Source organism: Tiliqua scincoides, chromosome 6 (assembly GCF_035046505.1).
Source record: "Tiliqua scincoides isolate rTilSci1 chromosome 6, rTilSci1.hap2, whole genome shotgun sequence".
Taxonomy (NCBI): Eukaryota; Metazoa; Chordata; class Lepidosauria; order Squamata; family Scincidae; genus Tiliqua; species Tiliqua scincoides.
This window is the reverse complement of record NC_089826.1, coordinates 16,031,788-16,050,638: the sequence shown is the minus strand read 5'-3', so window position 1 is coordinate 16,050,638 and position 18,851 is coordinate 16,031,788. Positions and strand designations below refer to the sequence as shown.

Here is an 18,851-nt window from a genome sequence, read left to right as displayed (position 1 = left end):
TGAATGGTCTCTCCCTTCTCTTTCCCTTTTCTCTCATATTTTTTCCTGTAAGAACTTCAAGGCTTGCCTTTGGTCCACAGTTAAAAGGACACACAACAGCAGTGAGCACTGAATAGATGCAGCAGAACAAAGGGAGAAGACTGGAGTTATTGCAGTTATATCAAAACTTAAAGAAAAAAAATGCAGAGGAGTTTTCAATGGAATAATCCATGTTCTTGATGTAGATTCTGTGTCCATTTTCTATACCTGAAGTAAATGAAATGTGTTACTAACAGAATACTAATGGGGAGTTTGGGTATGTTCAAACAGTGGCTCAGGTTGTGCTCCTTAAACCACTTACTTCAGAGTAATCCCACTGATCATAATGGGTTGATTTCATGATTGCAGAGTTGGGGCCATACTACATTCTAGGGAGTACTTACTCCAGAGTTGCACCAGTTCAGCCAATGGAGCTACTCTAGAGGAGCTGGGCTGAAAATCATGGCCTCAAGCAGCATCGGAGAGAAAGTGAGAAAGAGGAGGAGGAGAGGAAGGATAGTGAGTTGTTACTAATACTCCTGATTTCTTTTTTAAAAAGTTACATCCATGTTAGTCCCACAATATCACAGCTGCCCGTTGCACAGGGAGTCCTAAAAAGAAACAGTGACAAAACAATGTCTGAAGCTTTTATATGGAGGTGCCTCGGTCTGGATCGTTACCGATGTTGAGCCCTAGGGTTGGAGTAGGTTGATATGGAATCGAGGACATTGTTTTGATAGGACTTCTGAAAAAGCCCCCATTTGGAGCCCTGTGCCTAAAAGGGCCAGTTCGGTGCTCAGGCACACTGCCAAAAGAGAATCCAGAAGCAGCTTTAGCTGAAAGTGTACGACTAAGAGTCTGGATCTGTTCTGGTATGAAGGTTGTGGTGGTGATATGAGTGTTTCTGAAGTCACTGATCTGCTCTAGCGCTTGACGCGTGGGCAATGTATCAATGTCCAGGGGAGTCAAGTCAATGGAGGAGGTGGAAAACTGTTTATGGGGGCTCTCATCATCTGTGCAGAGGCTGTTCACACGTCTATGGAGGTGCTCCAGATCAATTTCTTTGTCATCCTGGAGGAAGAAAGGGGGGAAGAGAAAAGAGAAAACTCAATTATTGATGCCTCCTTTTGGTAGACAAAATACGTACGTATTCCATAGTGGAATAATCAGGACTATTGAAATAGAGCAGTATTTCTCAATGTTTGTCCTCTGCTGTACCACTCAAATGGTCCACCTATTTGAAGTACCATTGGAAGTAACTGGTGATGACATCACTGCCATTCTGGGTTGGGAAGCCAGCTGTGATATGACAAACACCAGTAAGAGGTTTAGGGTGGACAGGAGGGCTTTTTCAAGAGCAGAAAAGTATGCTTTGGATCATCCTACTGCTGTTTGTTGCATCATGTTCCTGGTCTTGCTGCCCAGTGGCAGGTGTCGAGGGATCCCACAAGTACCACCAGGCATCACCTCAAGTACCACTGGTTGAGAAACACTGGAATAGAGAAAACCAGGCTTGCTAGATGTCTCTAGGATCAGAGAAGCCAATTTCGTCTTTGGTAATTCTAAATAAAACATACAAATACTAACAGAGTTGGGTGTTGATTTACAACCACCAAGCTGGGATGTAAATATCTGTAGTAAATCTTTTTTCCAGGCTGGAGCTGAGTAGTTTGGAAGGAAGGAAGACAGGTGCCCTCTTCCCTTCTAAAATATTCAACTTAGACCATAGCATCTTAAATATTTGGCTGTGGATGCCACAGATACATGTGTATTGAGAAGATGCAGATTTGGAGCTGGGGTACTCGTGATTTTATAGACCAATGACACATGGATAGCAATGACTTTTGCTTAATGGAGATGAAATCTAGTGTTGCCTTGAATGACGGTGGAAGGATTGTCTGAATTTCTGTCTGTAGGTCCCATTTCAAAGTGGTGTGCCATCCTGTTTCACACATTGGAAGGGCCAGTGTGATAGAATGACAGCAAAGGCAATTGCCTCTGTCACCAGACAGTTCCTTGTCAGCTCTGATGAGGCTATTGCAAGGAAGTGAACATGAGCGTTTTGTCATGCAGTGCTGAGACTTAGCATCACATGTCCTCCCCCCCCCCATCACCTCCCATCCAGAACAGTGATGGAAAGTAAGCTGGTGCTCCAGAAAAGATAGCAAGTCAAAATGGACTGTGTGGATCAGAATTATTTATTGGAACTGGGTTACTCTTCTCATTCTCTTGGGATATTTGAGCTCCAGTGCAACACATGTGATCAGTAAAATTACAGCAATCTTTGCATTTAGGTCTAGAAAAATATTTCCAGTTTCTATAAGTGGCAGCAAACTTGAGAATACCAGCAGCATAATTTACAGCACAAACTTATGTGTGTCTACTCAGAAGTCAGTTGCATTGACTTGGTAGAACTGACTTCTGTGTAGGCATGAACAGGATTCTGCTGTTAGTTGCATACACAGAGTTTGGAAAGTTTGGAAAACATGGAAATCTTGATTCATTTATAATAGACCAAGGGTCTTGCAGCCCAATCCTATCCACACTTTCCTGGGAGTAAGGCCCATTGAATCTAATGGGATTTACTTCTGAGTGCATAGGATTGGGCTGTTTAGCAGCTAGAAGTTCAGACATGCTGTGAATATAAATCAATCATATATAGCAGCGATCTCCAAACTAGAGACTGCTGTGTCACAGAAAAGCCCTCTCCATCCTGAGGGAGGAGCTTACCTTCTGACATGGCACTGCTTGCTTCAAGCCAATCCTGGCATAGGGATGCTCTGGGCTGTTGTGTCTATTGTCCAGTATCACAGAAGGATATGCAACAGGATGTCCAGGCAGACATGACTGCCCAGAGTGTCCCTGTGGCAGGATTGGCTTGAAATAAATGTGGCACCATGGTGGAACAGTAAGCTGTGCTCACAAGGGAGGGCTTTTTCCAAATCCTGGATCCGGCCCACAGGCCAGGGTTAGGAGAGCCCTGATATATTGTATGAAACATCCACAAGCAAGTGAATTTGTGGAAAATAGTGTGACAGATTTCACAAGAGCCTTTAGGCAGGCTGGTTTAGAATGAATAAATTTGAGCAATGGGGGTGCGGTTGCTCGAGTTAGCCAAAGAATTAGATCACTGGATTATCTTCTAGGCATTAAACTGAATAGGTCTACAAAAGACATTCACAAACTTATTGTAAAACACTGCTAACTTTTCTCAGGGTATGTCCAGTTGTTGGTACGTCCAGTTGGTACATTCAGTTACTGTGGTGCTTTTGTGATGAGAAGAACGCTGACATCTCATGTCAGATAGTTCCAGGTGAAAATGTCAGCTGTGCTGATCACTGCCAGGCTAAATAAACTAGGTTCAGCATGGTGTGTCTATGTGTGTTGGGGAAACAAGAAGTAACACCAGCATTGGGGACACCAAACCACCATGAAAAAAAAAAATTTCTTCTATACTTCTTGGCTATAACTATCACTGGGAAACCTGATATCTACATATACCCAAAGTATTGGGTATTGCTAATGAAATATTACTAGCGGAGGCATGACCCTGTTGTTACTCTTACAGTCCATGCATGTCTACTCAGAAGTAAGTTCCAGTATATCCAAGAGGGCTGACTCCCAGGAAAGTGTGTATAGCAGTGGTTCTCAAAGTGGTCCTACCAGTTCGGGTAATGCTTCCCCCATCCCTTTAAGGGGCGGGGGAAGAGGAGGGAGGCAGGGTTCCCCAGGATTGCGTCGCTAAGGGGGGCAAGGGGGGGTGTTTTGCACTTACTTCAAGAAGGCAGGGCTGCAGCAGGCTGGAGGAGGTGCAGGGAGCCCTGTGGAGCCCCGCACAGCACTCCCCGAGGCTTGGAACTTTTGCTAAAAGTGGGTGCAAAGCACTTCCATTTTGCAGGAGGTGCTTTGCACCCACTTTTAGCGAACGTTCCAAGCCTCGTGGAGTGCTGTGCAGAGCTGCGCAGGGCTCCCCGCACCTCCTCCAGCCTGCTGCAGCCCTGCCTACATAACTTGAATGCAAAGCGCCCCCCCTTAGCGATGAGATCCTGGGGATCGTGTCACCGCCCTAGCCCCTCCCCCGCAAGAACTTACTGAGGGAGTACAGCTCCCTCAAAGTTTGTGAACCTCTGGTGTATAGGATTGCCACCTAAGTGCCTTTCAGCATGAACAGATGTTCTGTGCATAATCATGATGTTTCCTTTTGTTGTGTATAGTCCACTTATCTTTCCTCAAGATTGTGATTTTTTTTTTTTCGGGTCAGTTGGTTAGAGGTCAGAGAGGCAAGGCAATTTATCAAGGAAAGATGGAGGGCAAAGATAAAGCAGAGTGAAACTTCACATAGGGCTTGAAGACAAGACGTACTTGTTGGTACGTAGTTGGTAGGGCGGCAATGGACAAACAAACATCTGGGAGTGTGGACCATGTCGATCACATGTTAAACTATACATAATTACTAGCCAGAACTTTAATTACCGGTTTCTAGTATATGACAGTAATTCAGATGTGTCAGATATCCAGTTATGTGACTGTTTTGGGCATCTGAAAGTTATGTGAGTGCAATCTGGGTGTTTTTTTGGAAACTGGAAAACAACAGTTTGTTTGCTTGCTTGCTTTATTTATTTATATATAAGATTCCTATACCTCCTTTCTGCAGGTTCTTTTTTAACCAAGTTCGTAGCTCTGAGCAGGCTTTCTCATTTGTGATTTTGCTGCTCTGAGGTCCCAATCCTATTTGGCACATGCACTGTTGGAACCTGCATTCTGGCAGTGCAAGGCCCTGCTTTGTGCAAGCCAGGTGTGCAAGCCAGGCAGCCATTTTGAGCTTCCGGATGATGCTGCAAATGGCGAGAGGCACAGTGCATGTGGTAGCAGCTCCTGGAGGCCCTGCTGGGGCCAGTTAAGGGCCCAATCCTATCCAATTTTCCAGTGCCTGTGCAGCTGTGCCAGTGGGGCATGCACTGCATCTTGTGGTGGGGGCAGCAGTCACAGAGGCCTCCTTAAGGTTTGGGAACATTTGTTCCTTTACCTTGGGGCTGCATTGCGACTGCACCGGTGCTGAAAAATTGGATAGGATTGGGCCCTAAGTTGGTGGCGGGGGTGTGTCCTATGTGGGAAGGGCAAGGGAGAGGTGGATGTCAGAGGGAGCAACATATGTCAGGATCCTATTCCCTCTTTTTGAACATGCCCCTCCCTTTTTCTCTCCTTGGTTTGAGGAGACGCATCGGCCACCAGGAAGCCTATGCAGAGATAAGTAGAAAATACTTTTCTTTACCTCTGGCATGGCCTCCTGATTGCTCCTTCACCACTGGATACAGCATGCTTGCCATCAGCATAGCTGCATTGTCAGCAAGGGTGGGGGACAGGATTGGGCAGTTACATTTGAAAAATTAATTGTTCTGATGTTAAATTTGATTCCTTTTATAACTGTACAAGACTTTTTCTTCACAGAATACTTATGTTAAATAATGTTAACACAGAATTACTGTTGTTACTCTTATCTAGATGAAGTAGACTGAATTTTGGAAAGAAAAGAAGGTAAAATATTTATTGTTTGTTGGCAGACTTACGTGGCAGAACTTCCAGAATTATGTTGACCAGAGGCCTTAAGATTGTCCTGGCTCCAATAATTTCCCCCTGAATTCACTTTAATGAAAGATGACTTTTTCACAATCCTCTCTTTTTCGTATTCAAGACCCTTTACCAAAATTCAGTTTAAAGGGTTACTAGGAGCTACCTTTCTGGGGTTCAGGGCAACTTGGGGATAGTGACTTGAGTAGGAGCTAGGTTTCCTCATTGGGTGTGAGGGAAAGTTAAATACCGCTCCACCTTTCTGGTCCCAATTTTCATCTCCCCTGTGGCTGTTATTTTAATTAAAGGAATCACCAAGGACATGTTTGATATCCTATGTATTTTGGCTCTTAATTGACCAGTGATCAAATGGCATGCAAAATAGTCAGCAATAGGAAGCCAAAGTAATTGTAAATTATATGCATTCCCTCCATAGGTTGCTCTCCAAGTGCATCTTCAGTTACTGATATAATGACACCTTTTATGGAAAAAGAGTTCTGTTAAATCCAAGTAGAAATAGAAATAAATGCCCTATTCTCTAGTAACTATTTTTTTCATGCTTGCAGCTTTTTTCTCATTTGTTGCAATTTCTTTAAAGTGCTGAAGGAACCAAAGCCTCCAGCTATTGACTAGGGTAAAAACTGTTTATCTGTACCTGTACCTGAACACCAGTTTAGAGGCCATTCTGCACAGCATGCTATATGTGGGTATCCTGCATGTGCAGGCTTTCCATTTATTTTATTAGAAGCTCAGCACATGTAACACTTTGTACATATGAGGTTGGTGAATAGGGAAGGTACTGTGAGCTTTTATGCGTAATTCTCAACTTCTTTGTTTTAAGAGCATCAAGCGCCACCATCAAGCAACCATATGCAGAAGTCTAAAAATATGGTCTTTACGCTTTTGTCCTGAATGCCCATAGCTGAAAAAGAATACATATGCCTGACTGAAGCATTATCGATGTGGCATGGCTGCCAACGAGGACACAAACAACATGGGTCTCAGTCTATATGATACGTTGCCTGTGTGAAGCGATGGCTAATGTAAGTCAGCCCAGTATTAATTAGATCAAAGCAATGCATCATTTCCAGTACATGTATGTGTGCATTGTGTTGTACCAATATGCTTAAAATTAGCCTGCACTCCATGAGTTGTTTCACATCAATAGCTTGTTATATGGTATGATGCTCGCATGGCTTATGTTCTAATGGTTGCCACACTACATGGTAGTAACAAGAATAAGGACCTGAATTTGACAGTTTGCAACATTTAAATTAGTTGATCCAATGATAGATATTGTACGAATCCTACATCTCACATAGACTATGGGCCCAATCCTATCCAATTTTCCATCACCAATGCAGCTGCAATGCAGCCTCGAAGTGAGGGAACAAATGTTCCCTTGCCCTGAGGAGGCCTCCATGAGTGGCTCCCCACCACAGAAGGCAGCACCCACCTTGTTGGCATGGCTGCATAAGTGCTGGAAAGTTGGATAGGATGGGACCATACCTCAGGTTGATAAAAGCTTTACTCAGAAACTGTATTTGTCTTTAACATTTGCACTGGAAATCCCCCTTGTCCTTTTGCTTTGCTGTTCTTTCATCATAAAAATTTACAGTAACATTTTCAAAAACTATACTAATTTTGGAAAGATCCACTCATTCATCTTGGTCACCACTGATGTCTCATTGTGTATCATTCTGTAATGGCAGAGTTGTCATGAGACTCAGGAGTGATATTGACAGAGCCACTTAACACCTCTAGATTTGATAAGCTTTAGGATTTGCCTAAGAGTTGCTTCTATGACTGAGCTATGAAGCAATCATCATGAGCTAAGATTCAAGAGGCAATGAGAGTCTAAAAGCCAATGATGATCTGGATAATCCAAGCAAAATAAATTATCAGAAGGTCTGAGATTACAATAGGGACAAAGTATGCCTGCAGTATTAGAATTACTTAAATGCCAAACTTGTGGCATTTTCAGGAGTGATACGAAGGGCCTATTCCTATCAAGTGTCAGCACTGAGTAAAAGGCAGGGAGAAACCTCTGGCCATTGACCGCTCAAAGGCAAGCCCTAGGTGGTGCAGGGGCGTGGTGAGGTTGGCGAGAAGGTAAGGGAGGCATTCCTGGGTGGAGGGAGGGCAGAATGGGGTGTGAGACCAGCTCAGGAGGGGGGTGGGACTGGCAGGGATCTAACTCCCCATTTTGGGCTCTGCAAATCACTGGAAATCACTGGATATGTAATGACGGAGTCCCAGTTTAAGATATTAAATAAGCCCAGGTTGCTGCCATGCCTGCGGTTCTTTCTTCTAATGTAATAATCTGAAGTGGCAATGAAAAATCATAGGTTTAATTATTTTAAAGATTAAGCAAATGATAATACTGGTTGATTCTCATAATTCGTGAGGGTTCCCTTCCCAGAATTCAGGATTTGTGGATGGCAAAAATTGCACTATAGCAAATCAATTTAAAAAACAAAGTTCCTTTTTTCCAGTGATTTAAAAACAGCCTTGTTGACCTTTGTGATGTTAAGATAGAATCATTAAGATGACAATCCAACAATCGGTGTCTCTCCAGGCCCTTAGAAAAGATTATCTTTCTTTCATGTTCAGGGGGAAGGGAGGGGGGTCTCTTGGAGGGAGAATGATTGATGGATTGTCAGCTGGCTGCCCTCTCTCCAACTATTGCAAAGGACTGTTTTCCTTTGCAACAGGGCCCTTCTCTTCCTGTTGAGATAAAAATCTCTACAACAGTAACAAAAGCATTTTAAAGGGATGCATTTTTCCCCTTCTCCAGGGATTCCTTCTCATTTGCACGGCCATTCGTGTTGAGTCAAATCCGTGTATAAAAAATCCGCGTATAACAACGTTGGATATGTAAATTCAGTTAGCATGTGTAATTTTTGATTTTGTCTTTTGCAAAAGCTTTTTTTATTTAGGAAAAAAAGCTTTTGTTTTTAGCTTTAATTTACTCTTCATTTCTACCAAATGTAGTTTTTTTTGGTCAGTCGCTTCAGTATTACTCATGAGTTTGTGGTATCCCAGAATGATACATTATTGCAGCTGATGTCAGAATGAAAAAAGAGGGGGAAGACTTAGGGATGATATTCTCCCAAACGCCACCCCATGACCCACACTCCACCCACTCAAGACATCAAAATGAGACACCACTCACAGGATGGTTTGTGCATAGCTCCATAAAATGATTGCTCCTCTTCTTTCACGTGTGCCTTGATCAACAGTGAAATATTCAACAATGCGGACATTTAAATTATCACCAGGCTTCAGAGTTTACATCCCATTGAGATTAATGGGGACAGGTCACACTTCTCTCAGAGCTATTGTTTAAGGCTGTCTGCAGACACAAGCAGACATCACTGCATGGGTTACTTTGGTTCACAACTGGAAAGTTTACAACCATAAGGCATTTTTTTTAGTACAAAAAGAAAAAAGAAGTTTGCATTCTGGAGCACAAGACAGCCCCAGGTAAGTCAGTCCTGAATTGACCTTCAATTTGGGGCTCTGCAAAAGCCAATAGATTTAATGGATGCTAAAATGATTGCTATGGATGGTTAGCAGTACTGAATGAACCCTGTACCTTGGATAGAAGGGATATTCAGCACATAGTTTCACACAAAGCTCCATCTTGAATGAAACTTCATAGGGTAGCTTGAACTCATAGCCTCAGTTGCAAGCCAGCAAATCGTGATATTACAAACCAAGAGATCAGTTTATAGTATCTTTTTTTTTTTTTTTAATTTTTTGGTTTGGTTTTCCCATATTTGAAAATGCCTCAGTGGCCTTTTTCTTTTCCCCAGGGACTAAGTCACAAGGATGATGATTGTAAAAGTTTCTTCTATATAGCAGTCTGATAAATCGAACCCTAGGCTGGCTGGTGCTGTAACAATTTCCTTTTTGTCAACAATCTGATTTAAAAGCACAGATGCATTTGCCTTGATAAAGGGCAAACCTGCCTCAAACAAACAGTTCAAAAACTCAGGGACACCACACCAAAACAAGCAAGAAAACAGACTTAAAAATAAACATTTGAAAGTTGGTGTAAACCCAGGTGGAGTTTACATTTAATTCTTTGATGGTGATGAATTTTATAAATGCACTCCATTTTGTTAAGCAAAATGATTGGATGGGACTTTGCAAAGCTAATGAAAGCCAACTAGGGACATTTCACACATTAGGCAGAGGCAAACCAGGATTTGCCACAAAGTATACACTCAACAGGAAGTTGGAGACCACCATAGCGCACTGTTGAGTGTATCTGGATGATACATGTGCCTGCAAACACATGTTCATTGCTTTAATATTTTTACATTTTTAGATATTCACCTAACCCATTTCTGCCCAGGGCACAGGTGTACACATTTGATCCCTGTTGCATATATGCAGTGATGGGCAGAAATGGCTTAAAGTGTGTTGTTCGCCTAAAAATGTAGCATGTCAAGTGGCCCTTAGATAATGTTCAGAAAATGAAAGCAAATGAGAGGTGCCTCTTGCAATGATTAAGTCACCAAGGTGTCTGTTGCCTGGAGAGCTGAAAACAAGATATAAAAATTAAACATAGTGGCTTAGATCCAAAGAACTGTGTTCTAGTCCTGAATGCTCAGGGTAACATTGGGCTTTTGTTTCATGGAAAGCAGTCATTTTTACTTATGGCAAATCCCTTCTGAAACTGAGGAGAAATTAGAAGCTCTTTGTGCTATGGTGTGGGATAGTCCTGCTGCTCAGAGAGAAAAAGGAAAACAAAATCCAACTGGGCATGCCCAAGCATGCCTAATATAGTTCTTTGGATCCTGGGCTATGTTGAAAGTCACTGAAAAAAAATCAGTTTTGCCTCTGATTTTAGAATCGATTAATACTATTTGTTCTTATTAGCTTAAAAGCAGAGAATGTGAACTTGTCAGTGGGAAAACAGCTGAGTTAAGTTGAAGGTGCAACCTAAAGAGAGTTAATAAGCTTAGGGCCCAATCCTATCCAACTTTCTAGCACCAATACAGCTATGCCAACAGGGTGCTGCATTCTGTAGTGGGGAGACAGTCACCTAGGCCTCCTTAAGGGGAACCACTGTTCCTTACTTCAGGGCTGCATTGCAGCTGCATCAGCACTGGAAAGTTGGTTACAATTTGGCCCACTCCTCTGAATGGGATTTATGCATCTTTAATGTTTCCTGCATTGCACCCAAAATATTGTTAATAGCTTTCGAGAACCTCACATGGCTGCTTGGTGTACTGTTTTATTTAAGGCTGTGTTTTGCATTCAAACACGCTGTAGAATATCGAAACTAGAGTTATTAGTAGATGAAAGAATTTCTAGTTGATTTATTTCCTTTTAACTAGTTAATTATTGGATAATTAAATTTAAATTAATTTGTATGTCATCAAAGCATATAGGTATCTTTTTAGCTATTAGGGAAGCATAAGATAACTTACAGTTTAATAAACAAACAAATAAAAAGTCAAGTTGGTTAGAGGAGAAAAGCATTTTCAATATTTTCTTTTTCAGCCCTTTTTACAGTAGCACAACAGAACCAAAGTAAAAAATAAGCAAATGAGCATCCTTAACCTGCAGCCCCAATGATTACAATTTGACCCCATTTTAAACAATTGCCCTGCTTATTAATTTACTAATTCAGTGATCAAGGCTGCAATCCTGTGCACATTGGTTTGGGAGTAAGTACCACTGAACTTAGTGAGGTTTACTTTTGAGTAAATATGCATTGGATTAGGCCACATAGGTTGCAGTCCCAATTATACCACATTGGTAGAATGTAGATCTTATCCACACTAGAAATAACAAGTCATTTACTTGCCAATACATTATTAGCAGTGTTCAAGTCAGTTATTCTTCGTATTCAGCAGTAAACAGTTCCCCAGGGTGGCCATGGATGAGCACTTATATCCCATCTAAAACAACTGGGCTAAGCATTATAACTCTGAGCTGGACTCTGGCATTATAGCTACTTCATTATCTTCAGACAAAAAATGTTCACATCCTAGTGATTAGAGAGCTATTTGTAATGTATTTCAGAATGTACATTTGCCTTCTGAGTTCGGATGCTATGATGAAATGGAAGGGTTTCATACCTCTTTTGAAGGAACTCGTGAGCCTTTTCTTTTATTCCACCATGTTTCCAACATTGCAATTAAACAGGAGAGAACAATGCCAGCTGCCAGTATGCAAAATACACCTGCAAAACTCTTTATGTCCAAAGCTCCTCCTTTATATTTGGGGTCCACAGAGGAGTACAGGTCACACTGGCCATTCTTTGGCCACCACTTGTGTTTCAGTAGATCCATGTGTCCATTCTGCTGAAGTTCTAGAATCCTTGGGGAAAGAAATCACAGAAAAATGGACAGACTTGCATAGCTGTACAAAGCCCAGAGTTTTATGAAAAACCCATTCTACCCATTCTACTCAAATGACTTCATATGTGTGAAAATGAAAATATCCCTTATTCAGAAGTGGTTGACCAAGAGTACACTCCAATAACCCATTTCAGTGTTAATTATAATAAAATGTGGCTTGATATAAAGGTACTTTCCTTTCATGCCCAGCAATGAGTGGTGCTAGCACATAATAAGAAGGTTGCATCTATAGCATGCACTGTGTGATGTGTGATTGCACCAGCTCCATTTCAGAACCAATTAGCTTATTTGCACATCATGCACAGCCAACTTGAACCTTGCTTCCAGCACGACAGACACCCTTGAATTGATCTTGTGCTGCCTCTATGATTGAGCTTGTCATATGTTGCTACACTTCAGGTTGCTAATGGGAATGATGGTTTATTTGCTCTAGTGATTTTGGGATGTTCCGAGAAGCAAGATAAGTGCCTTTTCCCACCCTCTCAGCTACAGCAAAGAACAAGGAATGTGGATAGGTACCATCACAATGCGTCCTAATTAATACAGGACTTGCTCAAACCAAAACATTTTAAAAATCCTATTGATTTAAAGCAAAATGTCTTCCATTCTAATGACTTGAATTTAAATGTCTGTAATCTCCATGCTAGCCATTTGCTCCTTTGTTCTAAAGAGAACAGATTGTTTCACATATAATCTTTTTCCCAAATAGCTTTGTCAGAAAGATAACATAACCTGAAATATGTTAATGGTGGCACAAGAGACTTAAAAAAAAATTATGCATTGATTATGGCATCTTGACTGAGATGTAGGCATTGTTGTATTGTATTTTTTATTCAATTTCAATTATTTTTTTATTCATTCTGTTACAGAATCATTGCTTTATTCTCATTAGATGTTCCATTTGCCCAGTGGTATTCCCAGTGGGGGGGGGGCACAGAAAATTTTGCAGGTGGCTCAGTGCACGATGTAAGTGCCCCCTACCCTCCGAATCTGTTCCGGCAGCAAGAGCAACTCACATTTCCACATTGCTCTTGCTGCCCCAAATGGCTCCAAAGGAAAGGGGAAGAGGCTGCTTACATGGAGTGCTGACACACCTGCAAAACTTACCATTTTGCCCCCCAGAATGCCATTGCATTTGCCTGTATATGTATAATTCCTGTATATTGTATAATTCTGTATAATTCCTGATGATGTAAAACATCTTTTTTAACAGAAGATGTGTGTACAATACTTGTACATTAAATTGCTCCTTAAAACCAAGCTCTCCTCCTAATTGGCATGCTGATGGATAACGCTGAACATACAGAAAACATCTCTTTTTAGATATCAAAGCTAAGTAAGCTAAGAGAATCATATTTTATAACAAAGCAGAGCAATTGCTGAAGTGGAAAAGGGTGGCTGAAATCCTTCATTTACAGTCATTTTAAATCAAGGAGAATTATGGTACCATCAAGGTGACTAGTCCGTTCAGTTAACGCGGGCTGAAAATCAGGGCTTACCCTCCTCAAAAATCCGTGCATGTTCTTGCAATTTATTTCATTCAATTAATAAGAGAAACTAATTTGTAGGGAGGTTTGTGATCAACTACCCAGCCCTGCTGTAGCACAAACTTCATTAATTTTCAAAGAGAATGGGAGAATAGTGGGGGATGGGTTTGGAGGATAACATTAGCCACTGGAAACAGTATTTTTAAAAGGGACCAAAAGCAATGTCAAAAGCAACATTTGTTTTGCAATGCGCAAATATTCCACAAGATGGCAGCCTTTACATGAAAGCAGACCATGTCACTGTTCTGGTACTCTTGAACAGTAAGTAAACATTTCCCAGCAAACCTGCACTACCTTCATTAGGACTGACTAGTACTTTTCAGACTTTAATCAATCAGCCTGAGCTATCTTAAATTTAACTGTAAGCGTCCTACCCCTCATCTCAAGAGACTGGCTGCTCAAACTTTTCCACAGCTGAATTATTTATTAACGAGAACATGACAAAGATTACTTTTTCCCCTGTTGATTTATCATTTTGGTTAATAAAGAAAACATTTTTTTTCTTCCAAAAACATCAAAATATCAAAAATAGGTTCTGCCTAGCAGAAAACGTGCATACTCAGTCCAGCAATAAGGTGATAAACAGAATAAGGAGCACGGTTCAGGCCCAGAGGTCCATTGCATTCTGCTCAGAGAAACAAGCAGTTTGAGGGGGAAAAAGAGTTGTCCTGTTGATGCCTAGCACTGTCAATGAGCCCAAGGATGGGAAGGCAACTCCACACATTGCAGGTTGGATGTTGTAGGACTGCATCAGTGCTGTACCTACTGGCACAGTGAAAGCTCAGTCACAACAGGGCCTAGGAGATAATCAGACCTTCCTAGCAGGTATTCAGCTATTTCTTCCTAGCAGGAAGGTATTCATACCTTCCTCCCTCCCTCCCTCTATGCCCTCTGTCCCCAGGGAGTCCTGCTTCACACTTTGAGAACCACTGAATTTGTTCAATTAACATATCCTGAAAGAACTTGACATAAAGAAGAAAAGCAATGAGTGTATCAAAGTTCACTTTGCTGATGTTTCAGAAACTTGTACTGCCTTCATATGTGACTTATTCCATCAGCAGTTAATCCTGAAGTGAAAGGTTTAAAGAGAATCCAACCATAGTTAACTTTATTTAGGGCCCAATCCTATCCAACTTTCCAGCACCAGTGCAGCTGCAATGCAGCCCCAAGGTAAGGGAACAAATGTTCCCATAGCTTGAGGAGGCCTCTGCGACTGCTTCCCCAATACAGGAAACAGTGCATACCCCATTGGCACAGCAGCACTGGCACTAGAAAATTGGATATGATTGGGCCCTTAACTATAAAGTAAACTTAACCATAGTAAAGTCCACTGGGGCTGAGTCAGGATTCTATACATAACTTTTCCTAATAGGCCCCCTGTAAGAGTTGCTTCACGCTGTTCTCCAGCATATATGCTCTACATGCCATGGGATACAAAAGAGAATGTCAGGCTTCACACTTTTCCCTGCCCTGCTACCAGTTCACAGAACCAATGCCTACTTATACGCAATCTTGCCCCATCTGGGCAATACATCTATCCCTTTTCCTGATGGACAGTTTGCACGAGGTGGGTGTACTCACAGTAATGTATGCACACAATAATTGGTTCTGTGGTGAAAGAAGATCATGGAAGGGTGGAACTGTGGGAGACCCAACCCTTTCCCCTCCCAGTCTGAGGTGCTGTGCATAGAAAACATGAACATGGTGCAACAGTGTTCTGTCTATATTGGGTGTGACAAACCAGGTACAGTTTAGTAGCACTGTGTGTAGCCTTTATGTGGCACAGGAACAGGCAGATAAAGGAAGCAGGCAGAGCAGCAACAGGCCTTGGGAGGTTTTATCTGTGTGTCACTTTCAATGTTGGTGTCAGGTTGCTGGGAACCTGGAGTAAAGACCTGCACTCAGACCCCCTCTGTGTATTCCTAATGGCACCACTACTGTCATGATCCTGAGCATTCAGGAATCAGCTCAGCTAGCAGGCCTTCAGATGGTGATGGATCCATAGCCAGTGGATCCTAGCCACCTTGGGTAATGGTAAAAGAAAACAGCCACAGGATCTCTGTTTTACTTTGTATATTCCAGTTAGCAATTAGTGGGGCTGCAGCTCTATGGAAGAGCACATGCTTTTACGTGCCAGAAGATGCTAGGTACAATCTCTAGCATCTCCGGATAGGGCTGGAAAAGACCTCTGTCTAAAAACCTGGAGATGCTCTGCCAATCCATGGTTCAGACAGTGCTGAACCAGACGAAGCAATGGTCTGGCTCGATATAAAGCAGCATTGTATGTGTGAGACCCTGGGTTCAATAACTGGACCCAGTGAAAACAGATGGCGTGCTGACCAGTTAATCAAGAGCTTTAGCTTTGGCTTCTTTAAAGGTGAAAGGGCATACTGAAATGGATGACTGGCAGGGAAACTGTTAGTCTTTTGATAAAAGAGTAAAAGGGTAAGAGGTCATGGATAAGATCATTGTTAGCCTTCTACTGGAACTCTGCAAAAGTTTCATTTTTTCACATAAGAGAAGAAAGAAGCTTAGCATCTGTTAGCGATTCGAGATAAACAGATTTGATAACAGTACTTTCCAACTTGTGCGTAAGCAATCGATTTGCCAATATGTTAATAATGAGCATATTATTGGTATGACAATTTTCCTTTATGCAGCATTGTTAATTGAATATTGAATAATCATTGCCTCTAACGTGTTAACCAATGAAAAGTAAAGTTGGATATTTAATCCCATGCATGCATCTTCCTGTATTCTTCAGTCCCTGGCTGACCATCTCTTTGTTTGGTTAGCAGTGGCTCCCTTGCATGGAAGAAATTCCTCACAGAGTGTTCCTTTCAAGAATCTGGCCTTTGTTTTCTTTTAAATTTTTATCCACACATTGTATAAGTTGTTATGAGGCATTTACAGTAGAACACCACCAACACAGGATGGAATTATTCTGCTTGTCTTATAGAGCAGCAGTGGCCAAACTCGCCACTGCTGTGCAAGGGAAAAATGGTCCCCATTTGGACAGTATCTTTCAGTTTTGCCTGGGTGCCACGTGTAGTCCTCCATGATCGGGGGACAGGGACACTCTGGGAAATTGCATCTGCCTGAACTGCTTATCACGTGGCCTTCTGGGATGCCAGGCAGCAGATGTATCTGCCCAGAGCATCCCTGTCTCCCGATCGTGGAGGACTACATGTGGTGCCCAGGTGGAAAGGTAAAGCCCGCTTACCAGGAGGCGGAACACCAGATCCAGCTCCCAGGCCAGGGTTCGAGCAGCCCTGTTGTAGAGGATTGCATTGCAGCTAAGCTAGTGCTTGCCATTTTATGCATCGTCACATTTATGCATATCTTATACCTCTGAACTTACGCACTTCAGACCAATGATGTAGCTACAGGCGGTTCAAAGCACTAACTTTTGCAGGCAGCCCGTCCGTCGTGTGCAAGCAGCCCCTCCCCTTCATAGCCATTCCTGGCACATGCCTCCGTTTTGCTTCCACCACCCAGAGTGAGGGGAAGGCCACTTGCATGCTGTGGTGAGGCTCCCTGCAAAACCTAGTGCTCCCCTTCTAGCTATGCCACTGCTCACTCTCATTGGGGAGAAAGAAGGAATATCTTTTTGTCATGAGACAAGTGAGCCAATGCTCACCGTGTTGCACCGGAAGTTTCATTCTACGATAGCTGGTTTACTACGCATGATGAGCAAGTTCTCCATTTCTCCTGACACCTGCCCCATTGGGAACACGTCCTTTCACAAGGGTGGGAAAAATCACTGGAACAGAAGAGCTTTGTTTAACAGAGGTCCAAAGGATTCACATAATGTCTCTCCTATTTTTGCTTAGCACTTCCTGAAGCACTGGTCTTTTTCTACTTGTCTGAAGAAAGATAAATTCATAGCATTAAACTATAATGAAGAGCATGCACATTAATATGAAATGAGATATTCATTATGTTTATTGTTGGAATAAGCACTGAAGGGAATTCTTAAATGTAACGCTAGTGTAGTTTCTGGAGCTTGCTTTGTTATTCTGCTGAGTGTTACATTTCTGAAAGTTGGAAAAACAAGACAATCAAGATCTTCTGAAAACTTTTAATATGGAGAGGGAACATTGAAGTTGTCTTCATTTATTGCCTGCCCAGAGGAATGTAGGAATAAAAATCTGAATGTCCCTTTACCAATCCCAAACAGTACTCTAGCAAGCTAAGTCCCAAGAGATCCACATAGATATGAATATCAGAAGTTCATTAAACTCAATACGGTTATAGTAAATGTCATATGAAATAATTGGATGGAGGCATGAATGTGTCTTGCTGGTCTTGCCAGAAATGGGAAATGTCTCTGATTCTGTTCTGTGTATTAGTAACTACTATTAGGCATACGAGACTTATATAAGAAAGCCCTTTGCCCATTACACAGGTCTACAAAATGGAGGGTCAGAAAAGTTTTTCCCAAACTTTATGGTGGTTTGATATGAATTTGGGGTGCCGATTCAAAAAATGGCATCTGTTTTGCCCTATCACGTCTAGTTTTGGAGACACGGCATAGCCTCTTAAGATCAACTCTCTTGTTCAGGCAGTCCTCATATGATTTGCTTCCTCTCCCCCAATTTGGGGGTACTACCTGGACACAATACTGCTTCTAGATCTCCAGGTTGCAGCTGCATGGGGGGGGGGGCTTTGATTACCTTAGACTGATGTGCCAACTACATTCATAAATGAACCACTCAGATCTAACCGTAGGGTTAAGCGTGCATTAGTTACATCAGGATCGGATTACTGTAATGTGCTGTATGTGGGGTGATCCTTGCAGGCCATACGCAAAGCTGGTTCAGCTGGAGCAGGATGTGGCTGCATGAATGGTGACAGGGACTAATCAATTTGACTTGGTCATGTTGCTATTATGCAGTGGGCCCTTCTCATCCATGGGTTCAGCACCCACGGCTTTGACACAATGCAGGTGCTGACCCTATGTCTGAAGGGCCTCGAGGACCTCCCAGATGTGACCAGAAGGGTCTTCCGGTCATGTCTGGGAGGTGTTCAGAGACCAGGGGAGAAAAAAACTAGAATTGTCTTTCAGCGGGCTTCAGGAGGCTTTCTGAGGCAAAAGGAGGCTGCGTGTGGCCTCCCTGGAGCTCCGGAGACATCCGAAAGACACTTCTAGTTTTTGATGAAAACGGAAAATGCCTTTCAGAGGTCCCCAGAGGGCCTTCTGAGGCCCGGATAGTCTGTATGCAGCAGCCTCAGAACACCTCCAGGACATGACCAGAAGGCATTTCTGGTTGTGTCCGGGAAGTTCTTTGAGGGCTTTTCCACAGATTTAATTAACATTGGAAACTGGTATCCATGG

At 42.4% G+C, this 18,851-nt stretch overlaps 1 protein-coding gene across 2 annotated transcripts in view; it reads right to left on the bottom strand.

Moving 5' to 3' along the window:
- Positions 1–666: 666 nt before the first annotated feature.
- GRID2 (glutamate ionotropic receptor delta type subunit 2) overlaps positions 667–18,851 on the bottom strand; it is a 997,958-nt gene continuing 979,773 nt past the window's right edge. For both annotated transcript variants that reach the window (XM_066632190.1, XM_066632191.1), the window contains 2 exons: positions 11,685–11,925; positions 667–1,089 (listed from right to left, as the gene is read on the bottom strand). In XM_066632190.1, coding sequence (XP_066488287.1) covers positions 667–1,089; positions 11,685–11,925 — 664 coding nt within the window. The remainder of the gene's footprint in view (positions 1,090–11,684; positions 11,926–18,851) is intronic.